This window comes from Chaetura pelagica, unplaced genomic scaffold (genome assembly GCF_000747805.2).
Source record: "Chaetura pelagica isolate M959 unplaced genomic scaffold, ChaPel_1.0 scaffold526, whole genome shotgun sequence".
NCBI lineage: Eukaryota > Metazoa > Chordata > Aves > Apodiformes > Apodidae > Chaetura > Chaetura pelagica.
In genome coordinates, this window is record NW_009953500.1 from 196,964 (window position 1) to 210,952 (window position 13,989).

The 13,989-nt window shown below is 48.4% G+C and overlaps 1 protein-coding gene across 1 annotated transcript in view; it reads left to right on the forward strand.

The window, feature by feature from the left end:
• The window catches only part of GFPT1 (glutamine--fructose-6-phosphate transaminase 1), a 32,900-nt gene that overhangs the window by 4,327 nt on the left and 14,584 nt on the right, over positions 1-13,989 (forward strand). The window contains exons 2-7 of the mRNA XM_009999352.1: positions 7,261-7,289; positions 7,424-7,531; positions 7,919-8,026; positions 9,340-9,465; positions 10,190-10,248; positions 13,241-13,375. Of these exons, the coding sequence (XP_009997654.1) occupies positions 7,261-7,289; positions 7,424-7,531; positions 7,919-8,026; positions 9,340-9,465; positions 10,190-10,248; positions 13,241-13,375 (565 nt within the window). The remainder of the gene's footprint in view (positions 1-7,260; positions 7,290-7,423; positions 7,532-7,918; positions 8,027-9,339; positions 9,466-10,189; positions 10,249-13,240; positions 13,376-13,989) is intronic.

The window sequence follows — 13,989 nt, forward strand, 5'->3', positions numbered from 1 at the left end:
TGCTGCTGTCTTATTTTACCTGGGAGTTCACAACTGTAAGCAGTGCTGGATTAGAATGAAGTTCATAGGTTTTTTATGTTTCACATAGCCTGCATTTCACCTTGAATGATGCCAACTCAGGGCTTGTCAACGTAGTGTAATTAAACGTCATTCCTGTATCCCGGTTTTCTGTACTACTTCCTTGTTCTGGCTTGTTCCAGAGCAGGAGCTATGGAGGGCAGGTGTGGCACTGAAAAACTTATATTGGGTGGTGTCTAAATGTGTAAGTTGAGCTGAAACCAAAACTCCTCTTTTCTGGTCTGCTTGGGACCTGACATAGGGGGTTGGTTTCAGGAAGGTTCTGCTTGGACTTCAGCATTTCTATGTTTTCAGCACCTAACATCTAGGCCGGCAAGGGGAGTTAAGCTGGAGGTGCTCCAGATGGGACCCTGATGGAACTTTGCTACATTTGCCTTGGAATTTCATCCAAACCAACACATTTCCATTCACTGTTGTAATCTAAAGGAATTCTCATTTGGACAGAAAAATTGACACTTTGGACCAGGGCTCTCCTGACAGGAACCTTCCAGCAGCTGTAAAGATCTATGCCATTGATATCTTTGCATCTTCTCAATAATGTGGATTGATTTGAATATGAGCACAGAGAGGGAGGAAGGGAGGCTATAGCAGGGCCTTGTGAATTGGAGAAAAAAACGTCTCTGGTGTGTGGAAGAAAGGACTTTTATAGTCTTGACTGCTGAGCAGAGTTGCTGTGTGCCATCCTGCATTCGCCACGTTCCACCCTGGAGAAGGCTGCATCTTGTGGCTGGATGAAGTGATCTTTTGTTCAGCTTTTGGGTAAAAAGGTTCTTTTCTTGAACAACCGGGACATGTCACCTGAGTGCCCCTTGACTCAGCACAGCCTCACTGTGCATCTACACCAATGGCACCCAAGGCTTGAGGTGTGACTCCCAGCAAAATTACTGTGTAGGGCCCCTGTTGGTGGCTGCTGGGAGGAAAAACAGCTTTCAAAAATAGCCTTAGACCAGTGAAGCATAGCAAGCATTTCATGCATTGGGTCTTTTTTTTTCCTCATCAGTGTTTCTGTCGAGGGCAGTGGAATTGAACTTAAAAATAGCAGTGACTACAAGATGTGATGGCTTGTGTATTCCTGAATAACCCAGGAGTTAGGGGAGAGCCAGTAAAAATGCTGCTTTCTAAATGTGGGTTGAAATTTTCTCCAGCTATGAAGAATCACATCATTATGTGGAGTTTAAAAACGAGAAAATCAAATGCATTTGAAAATATTTGCAGTGAACAAAACTGTTGTTTACACATAATATATCATTCTCAAATGTCATCAATGGGTGGATTAACCTTCAGATACTTGATATAAACTTGCAGATTAGCAAGTCATGCATTTAGGAGGACTCATGTTCATTTTCACCAGCCTTATTTTTGGCTTTAATTATGCACAGTTTTTACATATTTTTCTATTTATTTTATTTAATTTCCCCCTTGTTTTCTCTAAGGTGTGTTTTAAACCTGCTTGTGTTATTTATTGTCTCACAGGTGAGCTCTTTGAATTTTATTTTCCTACTGGAGTCTCCATTATCACTTCAGCTATTTTCCCATCAAGATCTAAAAGCTGAACTGAATCAGAACTGAATCTCCCCATGTTTACACACTCATCTTTTTTGATGAGTGTGTCTGCATATTTTGCAGCATTAACACTGCATTTGCATTTCTTTTAGTTGGCTTGCTTTTAAAGTCTGTGATTGCTGATAAGAAGCACTGAATTCTGTGGGGTTTTTGGTTTGTATTTTTTATGGTATCCTTAGTCTTAGATTCAGGTTTTTTTCTGAGTCCTCATCAATAATCTTAATGTGATTGTGCTGTAATTAATAGATTTCATTGCCTGAAGCAGGTGTCAGTTTGCTCCTTTCTAGATAGATGTTTTCTGTTTATTTACAGCAGAAGTGGAAATAAACACAACTGGCTTCCAGTCTCATTCCAGATGAGCCAGCCTTTCCTGGAGGGAGTTGCTCTCTGCTTTGTGTCCATTCAGTCCATGGCATTTTGTTGTCCTTGGTTTGTGATCTGTCACAAGGAATCCAATTTTGGTTTGTTGAGTTTTGGGTTTTTTTAGTTCAGGTGTGACCGAACTTGTTAGAATGTGCAGAGAAAAATAACATTTCAAGCCACCGTTTTGAATTCAGATTTAACAAAGATGTCCAAAGTCAGCTCTGCCTAGAGGGAAATAGTTCTGGTTTCAAGCTTTTTTTTTTTTCTGCTTTTTTTTTTTCCCCCCCAGAATAAGTTTTAATCCTTGTTCAAGAAACAGGATGGAGAATAAAGTGATCAATTCACATTTACAAAAATATTTGGTGATGGGAAACTGAGTTTCTGCCTAAGATTGAGTCAAACACTTTTTCTTTTTTTTTTTTACATGGAGGACTTAATTTCAGTGACCTTGCTGGTGTACCAAACATTTGCATGGGAAGTGCTGTGCAAGGTGATTGTGGGGCTCGGAGCAAGATGCTGTGGTGTTTCCTCATTGTGCCCTGCCCCTGGTGGGCTCAGAGATGTGCTGGTGGGGTCAGAGGGGACACCCACTCTGTACCTTCTGCAGAACCACTGAGGTGACTGTGCTAGGCCCCCTGGCTGCTTCTGTGGAAAATAAGCCTTATTTGAAAGTCAATGCCATGGCCTGGAAACAGGCTGGGTTTTTTGTAGCTGTGAGCCTGGTGGAGGTGCAGGGGTGGTGCCTGATGTCCCTTGGGCACAGAGGAGGACTGTCTTCACATGCTGCTGCTGTGACCTTGGCTGGAGAGACCTGAAGGTGCTGATGGGCAGCTGTGGTGGGATGTAGGGTGTACACAAGCCTACCTACAGTCATAGAATCACAGAGTCATGGAATCCCAGACTGTTTTAGGTTGGAAGGGACCTTAAAGATCATCTAGATCCAACCCCCTCCATGGGCAGGGACACCTCCTGCCAGCCCAGGTTGCTCCAAGCCTCATCCAACCCGCCCTTGGACACCTCCAGGGATGAGGCAGCCACAGCTTCCCTGGGCAACCTGGGGCAGTGTCTCAGCACCCTCACAGGGAAGAATTTGTTTGCAAGATCTCATCTCAGTCTCCCAACTTCTGTTTTGAAACTGCTTCCCCTTGTCCCATCCCTCCCTGCCCTTGTCCCAAGCCCCTCCCCAGCTTTCCTGGAGCCCCTTCAGGCACTGGAAGGTGCTCTAAGGTCTCCCTGGAGCCTTCTCTTCTCCAGGCTGAACACCCCAACTCTCTCAGCCTGTCTCCAGAACAGAGCTGCTCCAGCCCTCCCATCATCTCCATGGCTCCCCTGGACTGCGCTCAACATCTCCATGTCCTTCTGGTGCTGGGGGCTCCAGAGCCAGACTCCAGGTGTAGGGTCTCACAAGAGCAGAGGGGAAGAATCCCCTCCCTCTTCCTGCTGGTCACACTGCTCTTGATGCAGCTCAGGATATGATTGACAATAAATTTGCTGTCCTGTTCTTTACTGCTTCCCCTTCACCTTTCCTACACTCCTCTGTTCTTCTCCCTTCTTGGCATGTTCCCTTACGTATCGTACCTTTGCAGGGAGCTCCTTCCCCAGCTGCCCCGTGGCTCTGTGTCTTCTTTCCCTGCCATCCCCACTGCTGGTGCTGCCCTGCTGTCATTCAGCCTAACGCCTGCAGGGAAGAAGCCTCCTCTGTGCTCCCATCAATGAGGCCCTTGTGCCTCTCCTGGTTCTCTGGGAAGGGTTCCCAGGAGCTGTCTCACTGGGGCGAGCCTGACCTCCAACTCCACAGCACCTTAATGTTCCTCATCAGGCTCTGCTTGCTCAAAGAGCCTGTCCTGCTTGAGTGGCCTCTGGTGCTGTGCCCTGGTGGTGGAATGACTTAGTACATCTCTGTGGGACTGGCTTGGACTGGGAATTCCATAGGGAGATAGCCACAGAGGGGAACACAGACAGTGGAGGTGTTCCTGGAGGGCTGTTGGACAGACCCAGCTAATACCAGAGCTGCCCAGTGCCGTCAAAAAGAGGGACAAGGCTCCAGGGTTGGGTGTGAAAGGGACCCTTAGCGTGTGCTTCCAAGGTGCATAGCACATAGAAAGAGGCTTTCATGGTGAAATGATTTAGCTAATTTTGAAAAAAAAGTAGTGACTGTGTTTCCATAATGACTTGTGCTGGTTCTGGTGATGCCTTCTGCAGCAGCTTCTCTTTGGATGCCCCAGTAGGTGGCTTTGTGAAGGGAAATGTCAGGCACTGCTGTGGCCCAGCTGGCCTTCCTAGAGACTTCTCATTGGACTGGTGTGTCATGCTTTTTACACAGGTCCGTAGTGAGAGGACAAGGGGCAATGATTTGAAGCTTAAAGAGGGGAGTTTCAGGTTGGGCGTTAGGAGAAAGTTCTTTCCTGTGAGGGCGGTGAGATGCTGAAACAGGTTGCCCAGGGAAGTTGTGGATTCCCCCTCCCTGGAGATCTTCAAGACCAGGTTGGATGGGGCACTGAGCAACCTGATCTAATGGGAGGTGTCCCTACCTCTGCAGGGGGATTGGAACTAGATGATCTTTAAGGTTCCTTCCAACCTTCACCATTCTATGATTCTACCTCTGCAGCAGGCATCTGTTTGGGAGGTCTCTGGTAAAGATGGGTCTCTGGTAAAGAGAGGGGCTTTTCCAGCTGCCTGCTAATAAAGCAGCCTGCTTTGTACTCCTGGTGGAAGACCTGGAAGTAATTTAAGGGATTTTAGGCATCCAGGATGTAGCTGGAATGTGCCATCCTTCAGCCTGGGGGACAGCTACTTGGAGTGGGTTCACTTGTGAACAGGGAGGGTGCTGTTTGCCTGGAGACTGCAGGTTTTGGGAGCAGGGTGAACCAAGTATCCCAGACTGGAAAACTTTCTGTATCCTGGAGTGCATTAAGAATAGTGTGTCCAGCAGGTCGAGGGAGGTGGTTCTTCCTCTCTGCTCTGCCCTAGTGAGACCTCACCTAGAGTACTGTATCCAGTTCTGGGCTCCCTAGTTCAAGAGAGACAAGGATTTACTGAAGAGAGTCCAATGGAGGCTACAAGGATGATGAAGGGACTGGAACATCTGTCTGATGAGGAAAGGCTGAGAGACCTGGGGCTTTTTAGTCTGGAGAAGACTGAGAGGGGATCTAATTAATATCTATAAAATCAAAAGGCAGGGACAAGCTCTTGTCACTTCTGTCATGTGACAGGACAAGGGGCAATGGATTCAAAGTGGAGCACAGGAAGTTCCACCTCAACATGAGGAAGAACTTCTTTCCTGTGAGGGTGACAGAGCCCTGGGACAGGCTGCCCAGAGAGGGTGTGAAGTCTCCTTCTCTGGAGTCTTCCCAGACCTGTCTGGATGCCTTTCTGAGTGACCTGCCCTAGTTTTGTTCCTGCTCTAGCAGGGGGGTTGGACTCCATGATCTCCAGAGGTCCCTTCCAATGCCACCATTATGTGATTCTGTGGTTTTTTGGTTGTTTTTTTTTGCCAGAAGGTTGGGGGAGGAGGGTTTAGATACTGTGAGTGGGAGTGAGGAGGCAGTATCTCTCAGAAGAGGCTTTTGAAATACAGCAGATGTTTTTAACTGTTGTTGGGGCTTTATTGTCTGTTGAGCTTTTAACCGTGAATTGCCAGGTTTGTGGAGGACCTTGGGTGTTGCTGTAGTTCCTGGAACCAACCTTTGAGTTGAACAGATGCCATCAAGAGGTGGCAGCAGCAGGCCTGTGTGCTCCATGGGTGTGAGGTGGCAGCACCAATGGAAGCAAAACTGCAAGTTTTTATAAACTTGGCCCTGATATCAGAAAAGGATTTGGGTTCTTGGGAAATGAAGGTAGAAGCTAAAGAAACCAAATAAAATGCTTCCCCTCCCCTTTTCTTTTTCTTCATTTGACAAGGTGTTTTAAGGAGGAACAATAGGAAGTGCATCTAATTTTTTCTAGCAATATGAAAGCAAATAAGTGAGACACAGTGTGCTCTTTTTGCAGCAGAACTATAGGAAGATGTAACTTACAATGCTGGTGCTTTGTGAATGGGAAGGTGAAGCTTAGGACAAACTGGTCCTGAGACCTGTAGCCAAAGTCCATGGAAAAGGGAGAAGGAATGGGAAAAGTGTCAGAATAACACAAAGACCCTGTGTCCCTGTTGTCCCTGCTTGGGCGAAAAAGTCCCTTGTAAACTCCTGTGGTATTCATTGCATCCATCAGGTCTGGGCAGCCCATATTTCTGCTTATGAAGGCTTTGAATTATTTAGTTTAATTCCAAGACACAAAGGGCTTAAGAATGCAGCTTTTAAAATGTTCTTTTAAATAATCTATGTATAAACTTAAAGATACATGTTCCCAATGTCAGCTTGGGAGTAAAATTTTTCACATGAATAAAACTTGGGAGAGTGTATGGCATTCCTGTCAGGGGAAAAATCAACATTTTGGGATGCCTTTAAAAGGGCTTTTTTGGTGTGTGTGTGTGTGTGTGACTGAACAATGTTATCCTCAGAAAGTTTTGATAAAGCTTCTCAAATTACAAGCCTTGAATTACCAGGCAGTTTTATGGATGTTTGTGTGAAACCTTTCTTGCCTTTATTCCATGCAGATATTTTACTCTTTTAAAATGTTAGGGTGAAATGGTAGATTTCAAGTACAGATATTTCTAGCATCCAGTAAATGTCTTCTCATGCTGCTGCTTCATGATGGCACCGAAGGAAATCTTTCTGAAATAGAGCTGTAGTTGGCTTTAGAGATCTAGGACTTTTTGTGTCCCCATCAGGGCTTGAAAATAAATTGTTGCTTCTATTTTTCTTTGCAACCTAAAGGAAAAATAGCTCCATTAGTTTGAGGGTGTTAGTTTGCATGGGTTCAATGATTATTTTTCTTAGTGAGCCTGTGGGAGGCACTTGGAGAAAGCTCTTAAAAAAATAATTTCCTTAAAAGATGGTTATTCAGTGTGCAAACTCAGTGCCAGTGAAGCTTTTTTCACCTGGAGTAATGAGTGTCCTCTCTCCTGGCAGCTCATTATGTCCTATAGGTCCAGCTGACATGGAAGTTCTTCCTCCCGTCACCCTTAGGCTTGTCCTGTTTAGTTGCTTTCAGTGTCATGAGAAGCATGCTGGTGTTTTGGGGGTAGTTTTGGTCTCTGGACTGACCTCCCGTCACCCTTAGGCTTGTCCTGTTCAGTTGCTTTCAGTGTCATGAGAAGCATGTTTTGGGGGTAGTTTTGGTCTCTGGACTGATTGTTCTGTCTTCTCTGGCCCTTAGGTGGGTTGGGGAGGAGCTGATCCCTGGTGGTACCTCCCTGTAGGGGTTTTCAGCCCAAGGGCCTGTTCAGTTTTAACTTCACGTGTGTCCTGAGTAGAAGGCAGAAATAGAGTTCCCTCAGCTGGGGTTTTGTTGTAAAATGATGCTCTTTTCCCCCATGCAGGAATCTTTGCTTACCTGAACTACCATGTTCCCCGGACAAGGCGGGAGATCCTGGAGACCCTCATCAAAGGCCTCCAGCGGCTGGAGTACCGAGGCTATGATTCTGCAGGTAGAGCAACAGTGCTGATGCTTTGAAGTTTGGCTGGTACATGGTGGTTTTCATGGTGTGTTTGCGAGTGGTTTCTACTGTCTTCTGCTTTTGAAGAAAGTGGATGTGCCTGTGGTCATGTAGCGAGAGGTTTGGACATACTTTTAATGTACAGGTTTCTATAAACATCCTTGTTTCCTGTTATCTGAGGCTGTAAAAATACCTTTAAGATGGCAAAGGGAAAACTCACTTCTAATCTAAGGGGTTTCTTGCCTTTATTTGGAGCTTGTGGGGGGGTGAGAGAAAGGGCAGTGTAAAGAAATCCAAAGGTAATATTTGTTTACATAAAATACTGTCATCCCTTATTGCACTTCAGACTCTTTCTTCCTGTTCCCTGGTGGTGTTTAGGTGTGGGAATCGATGGTGGAAATGACAAAGACTGGGAAGCTAATGCTTGCAAAGTCCAACTTATCAAGCAGAAAGGGAAAGTGAAGGCTCTGGATGAAGAGGTTCACAGTATGTACATTTCCCTTTCATTCTTGCTCTCTTTCCTCAATGTCATCTCATCTCATTTGTGTTTAAATTATCACCTGTTTTGCCCACAAACTGTTTTCAAGTAAATGGTTATAAAGTTCCAGGGATACAAACACACGTGCTGTGAAGAGCCCAGTGATGCTGTGGATGTTGTCTTGAAGTTACAGAGAAGTCCTGATTTCTCAAGACACATGGATCACAGCTGTTAAAATCAAATAGGCCTGAAATACATTTTAGAAAACGGACCCAAAAAAAGCTCCAAGCAAAAAGTCCTTAAACTGGGCAAAGAGAAATTAGTGGGAGATAATTATCAGAGACTTAGAGCTTGGGAAAAAGAGATACATGCTCTAATAACTTCACCGGCTGAATTTGATGTTTTCATATATAATGCTCATCCCAGGAGAGACTGTCCTTCCATGTAGTGATGGGCTAAGGACTTGGCTTCAGGCACTAACGTGTGTGTAACAGTCCAGTTGGTGAGAACACAGGGAGGGAGATCTTCTATTTCTGCCTCTTTTGGTTTCCTTGGTTTAAACATTAAGCTCATTAAATCCCTGCACAGCACAAACACAGAGTTGTTGGGTGTGTAATACGAATCAGCTGTGTGACAACAGGAGGATGCTCTTCAGAGCAGTCAGGATCTCTAATTTGCACTCAAGAGCTGCTGTGTTATTGTAACTTTTTCTTAACCTGTGCTAGTGTTAACTCTGAGGAGCAGAGTGCTGCTTATCCAGGAGGAAGGTGGGAAGATCTAGCCTTAGTGCAGAGAAAATTAGGAGCTGAAAGGCCAGGTGAGGTGATATGAGCAGCACAGAAGATACACAAAATCTTTCTGAAGAAATGTTTGCCTGGTCAAGTCAATGGTGAGATGTACAGTTTTAAAGAGGTTGTGGAGACACTTGTGGAATGAAAGGAATTGCTTTTCCTGAATTATTAATGGTGTGTTTTCTGGAGACAAGGGTTAGCGATGAATGCTCTAACCACAGTGGTATGTAACTGTGACATGGGCTGATCAGAGGTGACAGGAGGGCAAGGTGCATCCCAGAGAGAGAAGATAAGGCTGGATTCTTTCTTAAAAGTGGTGTTTTATTTTGCTGGGGTGAGGATCACAGGGATGCTGTGTGTGTGTCCACGTTCTGGATCCCCACAGACTCGATGTTCTGTTGGAGCTGCTGATCCGGCTTCCTTGTCAGTGTTGCTGCCCTGTGGACCCCAGAGACCTGCTGAGATCCCCACGGTGGCTTCAGGGTAGGGACAGCCCCTCAGGACTAAAAACCTCTCAACTTCTTCTGCAGAGCAACAGGACCTGGACCTGGACATTGAGTTTGATGTCCACCTGGGGATCGCCCACACCCGCTGGGCCACCCACGGCGAGCCCAGCCCTGTCAACAGCCACCCGCAGCGCTCCGACAAGAACAACGGTGAGTGCTGGCCATGGGGGGCCCTGTGCTCCACAGTCATTCCTGGAGCCTCTGGAACAGCCTGCTGCCATTTCCCATGCCTGGGGGGTCACAGGGAGGGGTGGCTGGGAGAGGGAGTTATTGGTGCTGAGCACAGTCACTGTGAAGCCAGAGGGCCTTGGTGTTGATTTCTGGCTGTGGGCCGTGTTCACACACCTCCCACCAGCCCAGGCTGCTCCAAGCCCCATCCAACCTGCCCTTCAACACTGCCAGGGATGGGGCAGCCACAGCTTCCCTGGGCAACCTGGGCCAGGCTCTCACCATCCTCGCACTCAAGAATTTTCTCGTGTCCAACCTCAATCTCCCTCTCCCACTTTTAATCCATCCCCCTTTTATCCTCTCCCTCCCTGCCCTGCAAGTCCGTCCTCAGCTTTCCTGGAGCCCCTTCTAAGGTCTTCTGGGAGCCTTCTCTTCTCCAGGCTGAACACCCCAACTTTCTCAGCCTGTCTCCAGAGCAGAGCTACTCCAGCCCTCCCATCATCTCCATGGCTTCTCTGGACTTGCCCCAACAACTCCATGTCCTTCTTGTGTTGGGAGCTCAAGAACGTTATGTTTTTATCGTGATCACTCCTGCATCTGGGCCAGTGGTACCAACTGTAACCAGTCAGAGAACCCCTGGAGGTGAAGCTCTGGGGTCTGTTTGCCAGAGGTGGGTCTGAGTGTGGGGCCTGTTCTCTGTCCCCAGAGTTCATTGTCATCCACAACGGGATCATCACCAACTACAAGGACCTGTGGAAGTTCCTGGTGAGTGACGTGTGTGTCTGTCCCTCACTGCTGTTCATGCTCCCTCCCTCACTTTTCTCATACTCCCTCACTCACTCCCCCTCTTGAATCCTCACACTCACTTTCCCCCACACACTCCTCTGCTCACACTGATTCTCACACTCACCCCCCTCCATTCGTGCTCCCCACTTGTATTTTTACACTCACGCTCCCCCACTCACTCTCTTACACACCTTCTCACACTTCCATCCTGCCATTTCCTCCATGCCTCACCACACTTCTCATCACTCCCACTCAACGTTCTTCCTCACTCGGTACTTGCACTCCTCAACTTAGAGTCCCCTTCCTTGCTCCCTCACACCCCATTCACTGCATTCACATTTCGTCACTCATACTCTCACAGCCTCCATTTACACTCCCTCACACTTCCACTTATTCTCTCACTCCCCCACTTACACTCACCCTCTTAAGCTCCCTCCTCCGACCTCCACACTGTTCCACTCACTCCCCACTCACACTTGTGCTCCCTCACTCACACATACTCCTCCATTCACTCCCCCTCATTATTCCACTCCCACACTTCTCACTCCCCACCCACACTCTATCACTTCAGACACACTCCCCTTGCTCACACACCTTCATTCCCCCTCACTGCCCCGTTCCCCCACTCATAATCTTGCACTCACACCCCCTCTTGCTCCTCACTTTTGCGCTCATAGTCCACTCCTCACTCCCATTCCCCCACTCACTTCCTTACATTCCCCACTTAGATTCTCACTCTCTATTCATACCTCCTCCCCACCCTTATTATTCTACTCCCTCCCTGCCCCTCTCCCACTTATTCACTCACTCCCCCATTGCCCACTCAGATTTGCATACTCCCCCACTCACTCTTCCCGCTCACACTCCTGTTCCCACAGTCCTTTACTTTCACCTCCCAGCCCCTCCCTCACTCACCTACTTCGCTCATGGCCTCACTCACTCTCCCCCTCACTGCCCCATTCCCCCACTCATACCCTTGCACTCACACCCCCCACTCCTCATTCCCCCCCACTCACTCTCCCCACTCACCCTCCCCCATCACCACACACCCCTCATTTCCTCACTCACACTCATCCCCAACCAACACTCCTCTCACTCAGTTGCCCTGTTCCCACTCTTACTCTCACACTCACTCTCTTCACTACCCTATTCCCCACTCACACTTGTCTCCTCTACTCCCACTCACATGCCCCCCTTGTTTCCCCACTAACTCTCTCACTCACCCTCCTCCACTCACACTCACTCTCCCACCCCCCACTCACTTCCACTCAGCATCCCACTCACACTCCTCCTTTCACTCACTCTCCATTCACATTCAGCTCTCCCACCCACACCCATTCCTCTTGCTCATACTCCCCCACTCACCTTCTTCATTTCCCCACTCACTTTCTCACTCCCCCAGTCTCCTTCCTCACTCACACCCCATTCATTCTCACACTCACTCCCCCTCTTGCACTCACTGCCCTACTCGCACTCCATCCTCACTCACTCACACTTGCCCCACTCACAGCCTCACTCCCACACTCATTTCACACCCCCAGTCTCACTCACTCCTACTCATCCCCAGTCTCGTGCTCACTCCCCTACTCACACTCATTCTCACACTTGCTCAGCCCCCTTCACTTCCCCGTTCTCTCACATCCTCACACTCACTCACCTGACACTCCCAGCTCACACTCCCCACTGACCTCACACTCCTCATTACCTACCCATCCTCACCCTCCCCACACTGCCCCATCTCTCCCCATACTCTCACTCACACTCTCCAGTTCCTAAGACTCTTAGTCCTCACTCCCCCACTCATTCTCCCACACCCTGAGTTCTCCCTGTGCTCTCACTCCCCATCCTCCCAGCACTCAGTTGTCCTCCACTCACACCCCAGCTCACACTCCTGAGCGTGCACTCACACTCACTCCTGTGCTCACACTTCTTCACTCACCTTTGCTCTTTCCTGGGTGCCTCCTCTGCTCCCCCTTGTCCCTCCCACCCCCTGGCATTGGGGCAGGACCCGGCAGGGGGGAGAAGAAGGGCAAGGGAGGAGGGGAGCATCCCGATGGAAAAGGGAAAGGTGGAAGAAAAAGGGAAGGAGAAGGATGGAAGGGAAAAGGAGGGCAGAGAAGTGAAGGAGAAAGAGCAGAAGGAAGGAAAGCAGGAAAGTCATGGAAAAGGAAGGAAATGGGAGAAGGGGAAATGAGTCTTAAGGGAAAGGAGCTGGAGAAGAAGAGAAAGGAAAGGGGAAGAAAAGGAAAGAAGGAGGGGTGAGGGAAAGGGAAGGCCAGGAGAGAGGGAATGAAAAAGGAAATTAACAGAGCAGGGAAAAAAGGAAAAGGAGAGAGGAGGAAGAAAGGCAGGAAAAGATGGAAGAGGAAAAAGGGGAAAAAAGGAAGAAAGAGGAAAGGCAGGGAAGAAAAAAACAGGAAAAGAGGTGGGAAGAAGAGGCAAGAAAGAAGGGGAACAGGAGGGAAGGAAAAAAGGAAGAGAAAAGGCAGGAGGGAAGGAGATAAGGAAAATGAAATGAAGGAAAAGGCAGGAAAGAAGATAAAGGAAGAAAAGTTGGGAAAGAAGGATGGAAAGTATGAAGGAAGGAAGAATGGAAAAGGGAAGTCAGGAAAAAAGGAAAGGAAGAGGAAAGGCAGGTGAGGATGAAAGAAAGCAAAGTATGACAGAAGGAAAAAGGAAAGGAAAAGAAGAGGGAAGGCTGGAAGAGGGGACGAAGGGAAAAGGGAAGGAAAAAGGTGGAGAGGAAGGCAGGAGAAAAAGGTGGGAAAGAGGGAAAAAGGCAGGCAAAAAGGAGATGCAAGCACAAAAGGAGAATAGGAGGAGGGAAAGGAAGGAAAGGCAGGGAAGAAAAAAGCAGGAAAAGAGGTGGGAAGGAAAAGCAAGAGGAAGGAAGGAAAGGAAGGAAAAGGAGGGCTGGACAGAAAAGGAAGGGAGGGTGGGGACCAGTCACCCACTGCGGGCTGTGCTGCAGGAGAGCAAGGGCTATGACTTCGAGTCGGAGACAGACACAGAGACCATCGCCAAGCTGGTCAAGTACATGTATGACAACCGGGACAGCGACGACATCAGCTTCAGCACCCTGGTGGAGAGGGTCATCCAGCAGCTGGTAATGCTGGGACCGGGGTGGGAGGGACACAGGCACTGGGGCCGGGACTTCCCCCGCCAGCCCATCTCAAACGTACATTTGTCTTTAACATCAGTCAATACTCGTGAAAAAGGGTTACATTTTGGGGCAAGACACTCCCTCGAGGCAGCCAGTTCTGGGGTGCTGGGCGGTGAATGTGCAGGACGGGGTGACATAAGTCTGTGCTTCCAGCATTCCCTGAGGGCTCCGTCTGGGAGAGCTGCTGGTGGGAGGGTCGCATCTCCCCAAGTTGTGCACAAGATCCAGCTGCGATTTCCCTCTCGTCCTAGGGCACCTTGTGCAGGAGATGTTTTTTTCCAGTGATTTGCCAGGCAGGAGCTGTAGCAGCAACACACCAAGATCACGTTCTGATGACTGATTGTGGTGGCTCACCTGTCCCCTTGGTGGCACCTGGACAAACACCCCAGAGTTTTGGCCCCTTTTGCCAGGTCTTTGCAAGTCCTCTGGCTGCTCTCTGGCCAAGGGCAGAAGCACTTGAAAGAGGCAGGCAGTGACTCCTGAGCACAGGGGCTGGCTGGGAGTTCAGAAGACCAATTAGGAGGTTGAGGATGAGCTCCCTGGGCTCAAGGGGAGGG